Below are 18,501 nucleotides of genomic sequence, written 5' to 3'. Positions count from 1 at the left end.
TGTAGCCAAATTGGCCTGATCTACACCTGTGGAAGAAGATGCCAGCTTCTTCTTTTTTTCACTCTCAATACGCTTCCTGCATTCCTCTATGGTGTGCCCTGTTTTCTTGCAATAATTACAGCGCTTTTTCTTTTCAGGCTTGTCCTCTATCTTGGGAGGATCCGATGGGCTAGGTTTAGGTCCTGATCGATTCCCACGAAATGGAGCAGCAATTGCTGACTCAGTAGACATCATGTTATTCCTGTTGGAACAGGATAGCTCTTCACTGAGCAAGAGAGTCGCAAGGTTGTCAAAAGTAACCGCATTAGGTGCATTTCCAGCCAACAACCGCAAAGTGGTGCCAAATGTCTGATAAGAGTCGGGAAAAATTACGCAAAACTGTCTGAACAAGATAGCCATCTGTCAAGATCTCATCAATGTTAATGAGATGCTCTTGTAGGTCTTTCACATGCGTAAGGTACTGATCGATAGAGTCACCTTCAAGCATGCGGTCAGCTTGCCCCGAAGGTAAGGTACACGAGCCTCATTGCGACTTGAATACAATGCCGCCAAGGTATCCCAAGCACCCTTTGCAGTGGTGCAAGAACGAATGTGCGGAATGATATGCCTACGGCACGAGAGAGCAATCAACTCATGGGCCTGAGCATCCCTACCATCCCAAGTACGCTGTTGCTGGTAGGAGGAGAACGAGGAGGTGGACCTGTAGGAGGGTGAGTGGGAATCACTTCACTTTCCGCTGGAGCAAGTGCTGGAGGACGCTCCTCAGTGCCATCCACATATAGCCATACATTCTTGGTAACCAATACATGATGCATCATATAAGCCCACATAGGGTAGTTATCCCCATTGAGCTTGTCCTCTTGAGACAGCATGCCAAAGAGGTCATTGTTACTGTTGGCCATGACAACACAACAAATCTGTCACAGGTCACCACAAGAGTAGGCAATGCCCAGCAAAGGTGTAAGAATGCGAGAGATAAATAGCAGGATAATCAATGGACTGAAAGGAAACTCCTTCACCACAAGAAATACATATGCATGTCCCAAATGTGCAAGTGTACTGCGCGATAATGCAAATCTGTCAAAGTGTCCACAATGGCATACATATACTGCAGCAAACCACAAATGTATACATGTGCCATGAAAAACACGATCAGCTACACCTGTAAGAGCTGCAAGTGCTCAGATCTCGGTAAAATCAATGGTAAATGGATCGGGTGCTGCAAAAATGGGCTCAATGTAGAAAAGCCCCAATTTTTAGGCAGCCAATTAGACCAAATCTGAATCGGATTTGCACCTGTAAATCTGCTAAAGCAATTGTCACTTGTACTACCAAATGCTGTAATGCCCAAAAAATTGGGGGAAATCCCGAATGCCAAGTAAATGTGCCTGTAAAACACCCAAAATGCGTGCAAATGTCTATAATAAACGTGCAAATTGTGCCAATTTCTGCGAAATCCCCAATTTTTGCATACATAAATGCGCAAATCTCATGGAAATCGATGCCAGGTAGGAGCAATGTCACAAATGTGAGCTTAATTTTGAAAAGCCCCAAATTTGGCTCTTATAAATCTGCACAATGTTGCGATTTGTGTTGAGAAAATGCCCAAATGTCAGGGTAATCTTCTTGTAGTAAAGTACCTGCACCTGTAAATCCCTTAGACAAACCTGGAAATCTGGCCAATTTTTGCCCAAATTTCAAGTGCAAATGTGCACGAAATCTGTTCCAAATCGGACCAATGTCATGAATTTAAGGTTTAATGTGAAAATCCCTAAATTTAATGTAACTGGGAAGTTTAGTGCAGAAGGCAAGAGAGGTTCTACTGAAGAGGCAAGTGTTACTTTGAAGTTGATTAGCCCGCAGCAAAGGTGCAAACGGCAACAGCAGCACTCACAGCAACTGCAGCATCGATTCAGACCAGCAGCGCACAGGTAGGTCGACAACGCACAGCAGGGAGGTACAATCGGCGCTTCAAAGGTTTGCTTGGCGGTTGGCGGCAGTGGCAGGTATAGTCGGCGGCAACTGCAGTCGTCAATTTGTATATAGTTATTAAAACCTTACGAAAACACTATTAAATGGCTTTTTAGTAAGCCTTTTACATTAGGCTCTTGCGAACGAAAACAAGCATGCAAGCTATTTGGCGGCGCACAGGAGCTACAGTTGGTTCAAGGAGGGGCGTCGCATAGCAACATAGCAGATGAGTGTTCAATGCTCAGTGAAGTAGGCTGAAGGAACCCTAACCCTAATGTTGGGGGGCAGCGGGGTGTAACCCTAACCCTAATCCTAACCAAGCTCTGATACCAATGTCGGGTAGGAGGGCAGCTAGCCTGCACACACACACACACACACACACACACACACACACACACACAAGCTCAAGCACAGAGAAACGTGAGTGCTGGAAAAGATGTACTCAATGAATTATAAAATGAAAGTACAAGTGAGTACTAAAAAGCCTAGGGCTAAGTGCCCAACACCCAAAAGTGTGTTCACATGGGGAAAAAACCTGTGTCCAGCCACACGGAAAAAGTGCCCGTGAGTAAGCTGGGTTCACACCTGAACTGTTGGATATATCACCCAAATCCATTCAAAGGTTGAAAGGGGCTATATAACCTTGATTACATTACTCAAGACACATCCTCAAATGGGCGCCTACTTCAAATATAGCCTAGAGGGCATCTTGCTCATTTATGGCATACCCACATGGGGGGAGATGGCATCTTATGCTTGTAAGACATCATAGGTGATGTCATGAGGTCATGTACTATTTGCCTATATAAGAGGCTCTTGCTAATGAAGATAACAACTCGTGTGTTTCCATGTTTATGCCTAAACCATGTCTCATTAGTATCTCCTAATCCACTCATAATCTTGTTTCTAATCATGACCTAACCATGACCATAGCCATGTTTGATCCTCCTTAGATTTGCTAATCCACTCTCAACACCAAGATTTGGTATCAGAGCAAGGTTTTACATCATCCAAATCTCACTCATTAGGGATTAATTAGCACTTCATTAGCTTAATCATATCTTATCCTCTCCTATTATCTAGGCTGAAAGATAGGCAGTCCATGGAGCATCAAGATCTCATCGCCCACTTCAAGATTCACCACAAGCTCTCAACCAGGCATTCTCAACTCAAACACGAAGCTGCTGACGGGCGGAATTAGCCAGAGAGTGCCTGGAGCCAACGGCATTGCAGCAGAAACTGGTGCCTTTTTATTTGGGGGAAAACGCTGCCCCATCGCCATCGCTTCACCAATCTCTAATTCCTCAGAGCCTCGAGGGTTTTCATAGGCTGCGAACACGCTGATCTGGTCAGATTTGCAAATGGCTGCGTGGTTTGGTGGCTGTAGAACTGACAGAGCTTTTGGAGCTTCATTTCTTAACAGTAAATGAATGGGTGATTATTCCACTTAATCACCAATGTTTTGTGCTTAAAATAGTCTCAAATCACTGATATTTAAAGTGCTTAAAGCATTAGATGCTTGGACCTAGGCCTCTACTTCCTTCAAGTACTCCAAGTGACCCAATTTTTGGAAGTTATTTTGAAAGCATTTATCACATTGGTCACCATATACTTAATGACATTACTATATTGTGATGATGTTATTGTTTACATCATTTTTTGAATCACAATGGCTGAACCATCTGATGCTGAATCATCAAATATTCAACATTTGAAGTCTAAGAAGAAAAGCAGAAAGCCGAGGAGACGGGTAAGAAACAATGTCTACAACTCAAGAGCAAACAATGTTTCAGGAGGGCATGACTGGTCTGAATTTTTCATAAATAACCTTCATCTATTTGGTGAAGGTATCTAATCTTGTAAAAGCATTAGACACTGCCCTTGAGTGATACTCAAGTGGTAAAACCTTGCTTTATCATCATGTCTACATCCTCATTTCATGTTGATAAGTTTAATGGGGTAGGCTTTCATACCTGGCAAGTTAGAGTAAGATTTATTCTCATGAAGAAAGGTCTGTGGGGAGTTGCTAGTGGAAAGGAGAAAAAAACCTACCACTAGAGATGGTGAGCAAGGATGGTTACCTAGGGATGAGAAAGCTTTTGCCATAATTGCATTAGGTCTAAGTGACAACTACATACATCATATCTCTAATGCAAACAACTCCGCTGAAGCATGGGAAATCCTAGAGAAATTATTTGGGGCAAAAGGGAAGCATTCCAAGATAGGGCTGAAAATCCAATTTTTTAAACTTGAAATGAAAGCTTCCGAGTCTTTACCTTCTCATCTTAATTATATGAAAAGCCTAATGTCACAACTTGCAACAATAGGAGCACCAATAGATGAGGAAGATGCCATTGCAGTTTTATTGAAAAGCATGCCTTATGATGAATATGGACATTTAGTGTCAACTCTCATGAATCTTCCGGAGCCTACTTTAGAAACCATTGAAGCTGCACTCCTTGAGGAGTACAAGAAGAAGCAAGAGAAGATAGGGATAGTGGAAGGGGCATACTTCTCCAACAACAAGTCACACTTCAAGAAGAAGAACTTCATCGACACAAAAGGAAAGAAGAAGACTTGTGGATTCTGCGGCAAGGACAATCATATTGAAGAAAATTATTTCTTCAAACAAAAGGCACAAAAGGCATTTCTCGCAAGTCAAGACAAAGAAGAGCTTCAAGAAGAAGCCTCCGAAGAGGCCAATTTTATCGAAGAAGAATGGGCCTTTTGAGTAAAATCAAGGGATAGCCCATACCATGTTTAAAAACCTCTCCATCCTAAACATAACTATCTCATTGTAAGCTTTACTATGGTATTCTAGCATCATCCATCATTGCTAGCATTGTAAACCTAACTGGAATAAGACCTACGGGCACCAGCATGGTCATCATAACTAGTTTTTGTATGTTGTAACTAGAGCCTAGAATTGCCATCATAAAGGTAGCATTGTCTTGATTACATTACTCAAGACACATCAAAAATGGGCGCCTACTTCAAATATAGCCTAGAGGGCATCTTGCTCATTTATGGCATACCCACATGGGGGGAGATGGCATCTTATGCTTGTAAGACATCATAGGTGATGTCATGAGGTCATGTACTATTTGCCTATATAAGAGGCTCTTGCTAATGAAGATAACAACTCGTGTGTTTCCATGTTTATGCCTAAACCATGTCTCATTAGTATCTCCTAATCCACTCATAATCTTGTTTCTAATCATGACCTAACCATGACCATAGCCATGTTTGATCCTCCTTAGATTTGCTAATCCACTCTCAACACCAATTACTCAAGACACATCCTCAAATGGGCGCCTACTCAAATATAGCCTAGAGGGCATCTTGCTCATTTATGGCATACCCACATGGGGGGAGATGGCATCTTATGCTTGTAAGACATCATAGGTGATGTCATGAGGTCATGTACTATTTACCTATATAAGAGGCTCTTGCTAATGAAGATAACAACTCGTGTGTTTCCATGTTTATGCCTAAACCATGTCTCATTAGTATCTCCTAATCCACTCATAATCTTGTTTCTAATCATGACCTAACCATGACCATAGCCATGTTTGATCCTCCTTAGATTTGCTAATCCACTCTCAACACCAAGATGAACTAGTTGGGAGTGGACATGACGAACAATCATTGGAGACGAGGGCTTTGATTATCTGTCGGGAGTGGGTGTAGTACTGTATCAATCCTGCTGTAAGAGAGTCGAAGAGTGTGTTCTCCTGCTGCCTCATTGTAGGACACAGCAAGGCCAGCCTTAATCATCTAGGCTAGGCTGTTCCGGCTGTCCTCCGATGGCCAACCAATGTGCCGATGATGAGGTTGCGGTGGTGGGCTAAGTGCGAGAGGAAGAGTGTGATCTTCCTTGGCCAATAGCTGTCCTACAAGCGCTTCCAAAAATATCCGAGGAAGCGGTAAGAGAGACCCTAGGAGGCCCAGTGGGCTGCCACTGCCAGGGTACCATTGATCTCATGCATCTGGATCGTGTTTCCCATCCTTACCGTGTAATGGAAGATCATGGATAAGGCATGGTGGCATGATCAAACAATCAAACAAACTATTATACGGATCAGATCACAATCTGTAGAGGTAGGAAAAAGTTCAAAGTATCAGCAAACCCAAGGAAAACAATCGACCCATTTGCCCACGATCACTCCACGCAAAAGGGCTGAACTTGTTGGATGGAGTGGAGGATGAGGAAGAAGTAATTCTCTGGGGAAATCCATATTTGGTGTCATTCTTTGAGCTATGGTGGATGTGGAGAAGATAGTGTCAATATACACACCTGAAGTGCTGATTGTGCAACCGGATTAAAACAATATTGACAAAGATATACCAAAGGTTGAACCTTCATTAGAAGAGCCCAACGCATGGATGGAAGCAGAGAAAGCACATGAAAAGACAGCTCAAAAAAGAGTCAAAAGGGCAAGAAGCAGAGCTGACAGGTCTGAACCTCAAACACTTCGGATTACAAAGATAAGTGCCTGAATGAAGAGCTCCGACAAAAGCTGGAGGAGCTGTTAGAGTCATATAAGGATGTGTTTTCATGGAGTTACAGTGATATGGAAGGCATTGACGCAAGTTTCTCCCATCATAAGATAATTACGAAGAGGCAACAATCATTCTTGATCCATCCCTTCACTGAATCCATACTGGATGCAGTTGTAGGTTATGAGTGTATTTTTCCTTTATGGGTTCAGTGGCTACAATAATGGCAACAGAAGATAGGGAGGAAACAACTGTCATAATAAAGTGGGGTGCCGTTGCATCAAATGTGATGATCTTTGATTTGAAAAATATGCCTTCCACATTTCAGTGAGGTACAAGAAACATTTTACGAATATTTGACAACATTGATGAGAGTGTTTGTAGATGACTTCAGTGTTTTTGGAAAGAAGTTTGGAGGGACCAAAGGGGGGGTCCGAAGGGTCCTGCCACTCCCACTTGCTTGGATGTCAGAGGTCGGCTCTCCCATAGCCAAAGTCGCCAAGATTTTTTGTGGGACACCTTGGCCGGAGGAGGGTCGATGTGCCACTGGTGATCATGGAAACCAAAAATCCTCACCCGCACTGAAGAGATTCGCTGCTGAAACCCTCAGTTTGGGAGATGGTTAGCCAGCCGTGAGGGCCTACTAAAAAAACCGAGGACTGCTAGGGGGATATCATGTCACGTGAAGGGGACTAACGAAACTGGGGGGGGGGGGGGGGGGGGGGGGGGGGTGTCAAGGATCCTCTTAAGGGGTCTGCCAATCGGGGCGGGATGGCTGAGTCGATGGCGAGGATGATTTGGTCTTGGCCCTTGTCTGTCCTGCATCTTTGGGGGAGCCTTTTGAAGCTGGCCCACTCTCCCAAAAAGATTGAGTAGGTCCTTTGCTAAGGGGCCCCCACACAATGTGAGAGCGAGTGCCCAAGGGGTGGCCCCTGGGCATCCTGAAGTGGGGCTTCCAAATCAATGGTTGGCGGAGTCTCTCCTCATCAGAAGCGGAAGCAACTGGGTGAGGGTTGGCTTGAGGTGACCTCGAGCTCTGATCAAGCTGGCTGAAAATCGGTCCTTGAAGGAGGAGTTAAGGCCCTTCCGTGAAGATCCACCTCACACTGGGGTCCAAGAGATGGGGTGCGGGCTGAAAGCCGAGCGTAGAAGAAAGCCTTCTAGGGCTCACCCCATGGCTGAAGGCCTCAAATGACCAACTTGCCCAAAAGAGCTTTGCTGTGAATAGTTGGATCAATGATGCCCAATCGACCACACGATGACGTGGCTGGATAATGACTTATGGATAATGACCCCATAGGCCACCTTGGCCCCTGCGCAGGCCGACCGTCTATCCCTGCCCAAAGGAAATCGGACAAGTTGCTTCTCCAATGAGATATCTACGGCTTCAACCCAGTGTCCGACCCTCAGGCTAGCGTCTCAAGCTTTCCCATGACAGTTTGCTTTCCTGGTCTCAAGAAGGAATACCTTCCCTCCTTCTGGTGATAGCTGGTGCTATCGAGAGAGTGATGGAATCCCCTTCCACTGTCGCTTTGATTCTAGCTCAAACGGCTGGGATTGTGTAACTTGGTTGAACACAATTCACCAAGTTAACACAATCCCAAGCTAACACCAAGATATAATGGACAACATGCTCAATATACAAGAAGTAATTTGTTGAATTGACAAGAGATGCACAATGAGCCGGGACGGCTGGCCCCTCTCTCAAATAAAGTATATTGATCTTGGGAGAATCAAGTACATAGTGTCATGGGCATTTCTGACTAGATTTCCATACCAATGCATATGAATACAGTATTGCAAACAAAGTGGTTGTCGGTGTAGACTTGCAACTCACACTACCCTCTCAAGTGCCCTAGTTTCCTACCATCTGCTCTCTATTGTTCCGCTTATCTATTAGTTGCCACCTGGAGTTCACATGCCCTAGGTGGCACTTCCCCTCTTTCTTCTCTTTTCTCTTCTTAGAGGGTTAGAGAGTTAGAGAGAGAGGGAGTTAGAAAGAGAAAGAAATGAGAGAGAGGGGTATACAGAGAAAGAAAGAGAGTTAGAGAGAAATATAGATAAGTATATAGAGAGAGTGAGGTAGAGAAAGAGAGTTAAAGAGAGTCAGAGGGAGAGAGAGATATATTAAGAGAGTTAAAGAGAGAGAAAGATATTGAGAGAATTAGAGAGAGAAAGTTAAAAAGAGTAAGAGAGTTAGAGATCATTAGAGATAGAGAGAGAAAGAGAGAGATGTTAGCTTTGAATCAAATCAAAACTACAAGCAAAACTACAAATACTCACTTATTCAAGGTAGATTAAAGAGAATATAAGGGAAAAAGAGAGTGTAAAATGCTAGTCCACTAGAAGAAAGAGCTCAAGGTAGAATGAAGTACAAAATGAAGATAAACTGAGAATGAGGTTGCTAGCCAACCCTAAGGTGCTCGTTCATACCTGGATGGCCATGATGAGAGAAACCCAATGGGACAAAAGTGCCCATGGCATATGTGTATGACCTCACAATATAGTACTACTACATATCTAACAAGGGGCAGGAGGGAAAACGCGGGCAAAAAGCTGGAGGAGGTGGGAGACCTCAGAGAGGAGGGGAACGAAGAAGGCGGGTGTGGAATAAGGTGGCAGAGAAGAGAGGTGGGGACGGTGTCGCCCAGGAGGCGGAGGAAGGGGCGGACGGCGGAAAGCAGGAGGCGAAGGGGGCACGGAAGGCAGAGATGGAGCAGGGTAGAAAATGGCGCGAAGGTGCAGCAGGTGGCAGGTGGTGAGCAGAAAGAAAGAAAGAAAGAAAGAAAGAAAGATTTTATTAACGTCTTCCAAAAGGCCGAACTCAACCTATGAGACAAATCAGTGTACCTGTGTGGGGTATCCTCTGTCATCCCAACAAAATGAAAAAGTACTGAACTAAAAAGCTGAATCTGGGTGTGCAATAAGTACAATGAGTGGGGGAGGGGATGGAGCTCTACTACTAGGAGAATGCAAAGCTATATGCATGGATTATACAATCATGATATGCAACCTAGCTAGCTCCATCCTGTACCATACTGGGGGAGAAGGGGCGAAGGAGGGGGTAGCTCGGTGGCGCACAGTGCATAGGTAGAGGGGCACATGGTTAGTGCAAGGGGGGGGGAGAGCTCCAGCTCGATGAGTTTAATGGCCACATGGTAGTAGGTCTATATAGACTGCACTCCTTAATGTAGCCAACACCCCCCATTGCAGTCAAAATCCCTTTAATCTCCCAAGCCGAGTCCCATTGCTAAATGGTGTAGTGTGAGGAAGGTATGCTGTCTACCGTGGTTGACTCCATAGTTAAAGAAGGGTTTAGTAGAAAAGGCCTTTGAGTAAATATATTTGCACCCTCCTAGGTTCTAATGACGGATGTACACCCTGGGTTGGGAGTGACTGGCTGCCCAGCACACGGTTTTTGTTTACAGAGGCTGATATCAGGGCACCTTCTTCCCCTCTTATTGCAGCCATTGTTAGAGCATGGAGAAGCATGAGACCTTTTTTGCGACGAAGGCTTCCTAGGTCTTTGGATGAGGCTGACCGACAACCTATTATGTGGAATGATGAGTTTCCTCGTGGAGTGGATCCGTTGTGTTTCCGGAGTTTACTCAGCCTCTCATAGTCAAGTTCTCATTGGGGGAGCCCCCTCCACCGCTTGGTCTGGCAGGGCTGTCCTCTGCTACTGGCACCTTATCTTTTCTTATTCGTCACCAAGTCCATCAATAGTTTTCTCTCAGCTCAGGAAGTGGTGGGGCTCCAGGGATTGTTTCTCCCCCTCCGTACTCACGAGGAGCTTTTGGACTCAAACTTTGCAGATGACACACCAGCTTACCTATTAGGAGATGTGGGGAATCTCCAGAGATTCGCTGAGGCGATCGAGATCTTTTGTCGTGCATCAGGAGCGCAGATCAACTGGCACAAGTCGTGTAGCTTCTGGGTAGGCGTTGCACCCGCCTCGACTTGGCGCCCAGTTGAGGCTTTCTAGTGGATCCCGAGGGGCACTCCAGTTCACTATCTTGGATGTCAGGTGGGCATCGATATCTCTCCGGAGCAGCAGCTCGCCCCTCTTCTTCTGAGCATTCAGAAGAAGCTTTTGTATTGGAGTTCCGCAAGGCTCTCCCTAGCGGGTAGAGTGGTGGTGGTGAACTAGGTCCTTCTTGCCACCATGTGGTACATTACTTCTTGTTGGGCCTTCTCTTGAGCATGTATTGGTCAAGTACAAGGGTTGATCCAGAACTTCTTATGGGCCGGCAGTGTGACAGGAGGCCCGCTAGGGCCAAGGTGACATGAAGAGTGATCATTCAGCCGCGACGTAGAGGGGGCCTAGGCATCATTGACCCTGCTATTCAGCCGTGCTCTATTGGGCAAGCTGATTGTTAGAGGACTCCTTCCCGGTGGTGAGCCTTGGAAGGACTTCCTCTTGGCCTAGATTTCAGCCCGCACCCTAAGTCTAGAGGGCCCTTGGCCATAGAGTACCAGATGGATCTTCAAAGAGATGCGGGCCCGTGGGTTTAGCCTTGCATTTGAGGATGTCATGTGGGCATCGATATCTCTCCAGAGTAGCAGTTCGCCCCTCTTCTTCTGAGAATTCGGAAGAAGCTTTTGTATTGGAGTTCCGCGAGGCTCTCCCTAGCTGGTAGAGTGGTGGTGGTGAACTAGGTCCTTCTTGCCACCATGTGGTACATTACTTCTTGTTGGGCCTTCTCCCGAGCATGTATTGGTCAGGTACAGGGGTTGATCTGGAACTTCTTATGGGCCGGTAGCGACAGGAGGCCCGCCAGGGCCAAGGTGGCATGGAGAGTGATCATTCAGCCGCGACGTAGAGGGGGCCTAGACATCATTGACCCTGCTATTCAGCTGCGCCCTACTGGGCAAGCTGATTGTTAGAGGACTCCTTCCCGGTGGTTAGCCTTGGAAGGACTTCCTCTTGGCCTGGATTTCAGCCCACACCTTGAGTCTAGAGGGCCCCTGGCCGTAGAGTACCAGATGGATCTTCACAGAGATGCGGGCCCATGGATTTAGCCGTGCCTTTGAGGACAGATTTGCAGCGAGTTTACTCCGAGCTAGGGATCACCTCAGTCCGGCCCTTAGGCAGCTAGCTCTAGTTGCCTTAGAGGAGCGTCTTCGGCAGCCATTGATCTAGAACCCCTTGATCCGTTTACCTAGTGGCCACATGTTGGGGGCCCGACCTCATGTATCATAGGGTGCATTGAGCTTAAGACGTGCTAGGTCCCTTGGAGATTGGCTTGCATAGAGGCAGCTACCCGCGGAGGTTCAGGAGAGAGGCCTGGTAGGGATCCGGGGTAGAGACAGGCTCAGCATTGATATCGACTCTGTTATTCCTCAGGAATGGCTGACACCTATCCAAGACCTGACCCCCCCACTGTGGCTAGGAGTGTTTACTAGGCATGATATTCTTCTAGCAGTCCACGGAGCGGATGAGGGCAGTGATTTGCTTACTTTTTCTATTGGTCCCCATGTTAGATTAGAGAGAGCCGGAGGGGAAGTGCATCTTTCTCCACCTTTGATTATTTGATCGCCGCCCTGTACATGAGGCGAGGTTGTATCTAGCCCTGAGTGGTTGTATTTAGGCCATTGTGGTTGTTTTTTCATTAACTAATAGAAGGATCTATTTTCCAGAAAAAAAAAACAAATGGAAGGATGCTCCTTCGACACGGCTGAAGGCAGTTTCAGGGAGACCCTTGTGTGTGGTGGTACCTTATTAGGTCTTGGACCATGGTCGGGACGTAAGGGCTATCCATTTGGCTGGTAGAGGACATAGGCTCAGTGCCAAATGCTAATCACACATACAAGAAGGCACTCAAGCATGCAAGCTCTCACCCATCTCCTCTCTATGAGGTGTGCTTTGGATGTATTGCTGCAATTGGACACCTGAGAGATTGTTCTCTGACCCAAGAGGTGGGGGCTTCCATTTCAAAATTTTTGGGAACAGCCATGTCAATCTGCATAATCCTTCTTTGAACCCGACAAAGGCCTGTATTGACACCATCATGCTCTGCCTCTGGATGGCTTGTGAAAGCTTTCAAAACGTTATTGCTCTCTCTTCACAAAGCCACTGTTGGTATGCGCTAGCACATAGAGGCCATGTTCATATAATCATTCCACATGAGGGGTTGTCTATCAATCTCCCTCCTTGTGGCTGAGAAGATCTGTCTCAAACTTGACTTGAGCCTGCACCAAGCTTTGGAAAGAGAAGCTACAAATGGAGAGGAGGGTACCTGATACTTGCCTTTGAAAAAGTTTATCTTACACAAGGTTCCCGCTCTCTACACCTGCCAAGGAGGTAATTATTGACACGTGTGTTTGTTGGGCATTCACATTTTTTTAATGTGGGTGGTCAATTAATTAAAGAGGCTGGACATTTTATTATTTGGGTACCTGGTGTTCTAAAGGTGTTCACATTCATTTAATGGACATGACAATTTATAAAGTGGGCATCTCGTGAGTAGTGATGTCACATTCACTTATTGTCTATGGTGGACTTTTTGGACATTTTGGGCATTTTATGGATTTGTTGGCCACGTGTTCCTTCTCAAGCACCCACATGTTCATTTAGGTGGAGGATATTTTTACTTGATTACCTCTATGGCTTCCGACAAGAATGTGCTTCACCTCTCTTACCAGGGGGCTGTTTTCATACAGCAGCTTCTGCCAGGGTACAAACACATTTGTAGCCATATGTACCTGCAGCAGCACATCTCTGTACATTCTGTCTGTACAACACTCTGTACCAGCTGTTTTAGGGTTTGTGTACTGGTTGTTTTATGGTCTGTACCTGCTGTACTGGTTTAAGGGATTCTGTACTTGTTTGTGTACTGGTTTGTATTACTTGTACCGCATGTGTACCTGCTGTACTGGTTGTTTTAGGGATTCTGTACTTGTTTGTGTACTGGTTTGTATTACGTGTACCGCATGTGTACCATTTTGTACCAGCTGAATATGCTGATTTTTCTGCTATACCGGTTGAAGTGAACTGGTTGGAGTTTTATGGCATTCTCTATCTCGGTTATTATTGATGTACAAACAGATGAATATTTTTATATGTTGGCATATGTGAAGTATGGGTAAGAATCAATATCCAATCAGGAAGAGGATCACAGATATTCATGGAATTTCTGGGCATGTGTACAAATCCCTTTGTATTCTTGGATTTGTTATTGTATGTGGATAATCTGGCAACAATTCTAGTTATTGGGTGAGCCGCCAAAGCTTTTACAATTGAAATACTCCTTGGTAACAGCAGGGTCACATAGCCAGGGATTGCCCTAGAAGCAAGAGGTGCACTTGGAGACAGAGGGGACATGTCCACCAACAGGTGCCTTATCCTCCCCTCCTTTGGCCGCTCCACACCAGCAGCCTGTTATGCGTTGGGTGGTGGTTGCAGATGGCAGACGCCCAAGAACACCCCACATCCCCCCCCCCCCCCCCCCCCCCCCCCTCTTCTGCCCCAGGCCCAGCTGTGGAACATCCCAATCCCTATACCTGTCTTGCCAATTAGGATGCAGACTCCTCAGAGGTGGGCTATAGTTCTCAGCGCATTCTCTCTTCCCTAGAAGAGAGTGCTTCTTCCATGAATGGGAGGAGAGTTTGAAACCCACGCCCTAGCACAGATCTTATCTCCAGAGGACTCTCCTACCCTCACGTTCCCATAGGTGAGGCATTGCAGTCGGTCTCACCAGGTCTGTCGCGCGCCTTTCATACACTTCCCTTAGGAGGATCGTCTCATGGAATATACAGGGATTAGGTGGTGTTTTTCATCACTGTACCTCGAGGCCTCTCATCTGTCTATGCTCTTTTCGGATTGTCCTGGAGGAGTTTTGTTTAGTTTTGCTGGAGCTCTTATCAATTGGCATAAAATGGTGGGCTTTTGGATTAGTAACTTGCAGAGAGTTTGGCAGGGGTTCGAGCTTGGATTTACTTGGATTGAAAGAGGGGAGCATTGCAAGGTACTTGGGTTGTCAACTTGCAGATGATGTTGATATGTATCTTGAGGCATCTCACATTTGTCTATGCTCTTTTGGGATTGTCCTTCAGGAATTTCGTTCAGTTGCTGGAGCTCTTATCAATTGGCATAAGCCGGTGGGATTTTGGATTAGTAACTTGCAAAGCGTCGACTGGGGTTTAGAGCTTGGGTTTACTTGGATTGAAAGAGGTATGCAAGATACTTGGGTTGTCAGGCTGGAATTGTTATATCCCCTACACAACAGTTCGCATTGGTACTTGTGAGCATTAAACAGAATCTGCTTCCTTGGAGCTCTAGAAAATTATAGTTGGCCTCTAGAGCTTTGGTGGTTAACCAAGTACTCCTTCACAAGCCAGAGTCGCATGGGACACTATCATCCACCGTGTTAGGATAAATCCGGATATCCAGTGTAGAGCCTTGCTTTGCAAGTTATTGGTTAGAGGCTTTCTCCCGAGCACTGAGCCCTAGGACTAGAAGAACAACTTTCTCTATTGGGTCTCTGGATGTACGCCCCGTGTTCGTAGAGATTGGATGCCCGGTGCACGCTTTATTCACACAACGGTCTACAGAGCACCTCTTCCCGCTTCTGTCAACAATTGGAATGGAACTTATTAGAGATGACCTTGGTTGGTGTCCAGGTGCTTCTGGTTACATGCAGTGGCCAGGCTGCGAGAGAGGCACACCGACAGTTGGATTTTGGAAGATTCTTAAGTGTCTTTCTATGGATCCAAGAGAGACATCTCAGGGAGACACATGAGGATTGAGCAGATTGATGCAACTATCCCTCATGAGTGGCTTATTGGCACATTCCATGATGAGTATCACCCCAAATGGCTGGGTGCTTTCTCTAGAGCAGGTGTACTGCTACAGGTACAGGATTGGGAGGGAGACTGTCTATTCTACACTATCCTGGCAGGATAGAGATTGATGAGATGCGTTACTCAGGAGTTTGTTCAAGACACTGTCATTTGTCCTATGAGAGTAGTTGGTGGTTCAGGGAAGCGTTGGGCTATTAACCCCCACCCTGAGTCTGTGACTCAAGGATCTAGGTGCCTTTGGTTGTATGGTAAATGCCCCATCAAATTTCTTCATTGTGATCCTGGTGAGTGGGAATGGATACAGCCACCCCTTTGAAGAGTTTGCCTCTCTTAGTTACATTGTACTAAATGCCAGAAATTGTTGCTACTTGGCATATTGAGAGGATTCCTACCCTTAGGCCACATTGGCAAAGCTTTGGGATCTTCATTGATTCAGAAGAGATTTTGGCATCGACTTTGGCACTTTTGTAGGAGGAACCAGATATCCCATTTCTTCTGGCCGATTTTATATGTTGGACTTCCCGTTAATAAGTAGAGAGCTATCTTTGGTGCGGACGCGTCTTGCCCTAGATGCTCAATAGCTTCTGAGACTGTACAACATTGTATTTGGGGCTGCAAAGATTCTTAGAGGATCCATAGCTCTATAGCTCAGCTTATAGGCAGATTGAGGAGAGGAACTATCTACATTACTTGGGGCGCTTGCTCAGTCAGGACCACATATTGTTTGAGGGCGGGGACCATGACACTGTCATTATGATTGACAGAGGACTGGCCCAAAATTGCACACTACAAGATATTCCTTGGTCACATTAGACACCACCCATTGGGAGGCTTGACACCACTTGGGAGATTATTGCGCGTGTCACAGCATAGTAGATCTGGAAAGCCAGATGTACAGAGGTAGATTGAGGGCATTCAGATTTATGACACCCAGTGCATCTATACTAATTGGGGAGATATCTTCGTACTCTTATGGCCACTTGGACTGGTATACAGGCCGTCCAAATTGGTGCAAGAAAAGTGCACTATCTTCATGTGAGCGGGATCACTGGATCTTGTGATCGACTCCCATTGCTTTTTATTGGCATCACCATCCCACTGATTGGTTGTGGCTATCTTACACTCCATGATGAAGATTTCTGACTTTCAGCCGTGATTTTGTATTTATTCTTTCTTGGTTGATAGAAGTCTCCTTTTTTTGCAGAAGACTGCTGCGAGAATGTAATGACAAGCCAAGTAGTGTTCCCAGGTTCAAGTGAAATCTCGTGGGGTTCAAGGTTACATTTTCTTTATGTCAGCCAGTTAGGGTAGCCCCTCACATCTTTCCTACATCTCTTGATGTGAGAATGTAATGACAAGCCAAGTAGTGTTCCCAGGTTCAAGTGAAATCTCGTGGGGTTCAAGGTTACATTTTCTTTATGTCATCCAGTTAGGGTAGCCCCTCACATCTTTCCTACATCTCTTGCTGGCAAAGGCAACAAGGTACTTTTACAGAGCTGCTAACATACACATATAGATATATTAGGTAGAAGAGCTGTAAGCTGAATATGGTATACGGTAGACACCTCTACTCACTCCTTCGAGATTCCCATGTGCCCTGAGTGTTTCCCCAGATATGCATGATCATATGCCTCTGTAAAGTCGAGTGGGCAAGACCTGGTTGCCCTCCTTGCCCCATTCTGCTTCCTCTTAGATTGAGGAGATCATCATCAAAGATGCTCCTACCCTACATGAAACCTATCTGAGTCTCATAAATCAAACCCTGAACCAAGGGCTGAAGTTTCAGACCGAGTGCTCTGATGGGGGTTTTATAAGAAGTTCTAAGCAAGGTGATCTGTTTCCACTAACTGATCATGATCCTATCCCCTCCTTTGGAGATGAGTTGGATAAGGCCATCAAGAGCAGGTGGGGCGTCACTCTTGAGTCTCAAGATTCCTAGAAGGTCACTGTAATATTGTCTCTAAGGGATGGCCAAAAAGACATGGAGCAATGAAGCAAGCGGAGGATAGAATTTTATTGTCTGAACCGTGTTTGTAAATTCATCAAAATGCTTTTATCATCAATTTGCATGTTTGTTTGCGTGGAAACATTGCATACAAATTGAAAATTTTAATTACTTCAGGACTAACGTCAACTTTCAAGTGAACTCCAAAAATAGTTTTGTTGGTTTAGAAAGCTCATGCAAACATCCCATGCTTCATATTTCTGGGCAGGTTTATGAACTAGGATGGAACTGGAATGATTTTCAGAAACTTGCACAGGGAACTTTAGCTGGACATCTTCTTGAATGTGGCTGCCAAGTTACGGGAGGCTACTTTGCTCATCCTGGTATGCAATGCTTTTAACGAGAATTCAGATGGATGCTCTAGAACAAAGAAGAGACTAATAAATTACAATAATTGGGGGCAACCACATCTTACGTGAGATCTCTTGGCAACCAAGCAGGCTGAACTTGTCAATATCTAAACACAGATTCTGGCAGCAATGCCACTGACCACCCTCCACAAGGCCCTCAAATCTTACTCCTAACTTTCCATCTTGGACCTCATCCATAGCACCTAGACTGGTTTTGTCAAGAATAACCATCTTCACCTCTTTGGGAGGCCACAGCATTAATCAAAGCCACAGGGAGAAGGTTTCTTGGGCTTTGAGAAAGCCCATTAGAGGGTTGATTGGACTTTCCTGGATGGTATGATGCAGCAGATGGGCTTCTCCTGCCTTCGGACGGTGTGTTTGGGGGGGGGGGGGGGGGGGGGGGGGAGTGTGGGGAAGGGGGGCTGACTGCCCTTTTATTGCTACAATCACAGGCAAGCATTTACCATTTTTATAGAGACCTGGGATCGCAGCAGCGGCATGGAGGCCACAGTGACTGGCTCGAAAGAGGCAGCATGGTAGGAGCTACTACTGGCTTTACAAGGATGAGTGCATAAGTTAATAAGAGCCCCTATCACATGTCACAAAAGACAAAAATAGGAGCTTAGAATCTATCCAAGGATTTCGTCACTTCCAACAGTGCCAAGAGTTAGTGAGGATCCCAGATTCCCTTGTCCGTGACCTGGAGGTTTACACTTGCATTGAGGAGATTATGGAGATCCTCTCTTTTCGTCCAGGGACAGTCGCAGCTGCCCTAGTCGGGGTGCTTCTGGAGTAAGCACTTTCCTCATACTTCGACAGGGGAGAGGTCAGACCTCTCCCGGGCAGAAGAGGAGCCTGCTGCGGGGGTTGCTA

At 45.8% G+C, this 18,501-nt stretch overlaps 1 protein-coding gene across 3 annotated transcripts in view; it reads left to right on the top strand.

The window, feature by feature from the left end:
* Window positions 1-18,501, top strand: part of LOC147623123 (propionyl-CoA carboxylase) — a 96,089-nt gene that overhangs the window by 54,005 nt on the left and 23,583 nt on the right. For all 3 annotated transcript variants that reach the window (XM_086821184.1, XM_086821185.1, XM_086821186.1), the window contains exon 6: window positions 17,487-17,601. In XM_086821184.1, coding sequence (XP_086677310.1) covers window positions 17,487-17,601 — 115 coding nt within the window. The remainder of the gene's footprint in view (window positions 1-17,486; window positions 17,602-18,501) is intronic.

The sequence above is a fragment of the Cibotium barometz genome, chromosome 27, assembly GCF_041138505.1.
Source record: "Cibotium barometz isolate CiBa-2024 chromosome 27, ASM4113850v1, whole genome shotgun sequence".
Classification (NCBI taxonomy): domain Eukaryota; kingdom Viridiplantae; phylum Streptophyta; class Polypodiopsida; order Cyatheales; family Cibotiaceae; genus Cibotium; species Cibotium barometz.
This window is presented reverse-complemented; position numbering and strand designations above follow the sequence as displayed.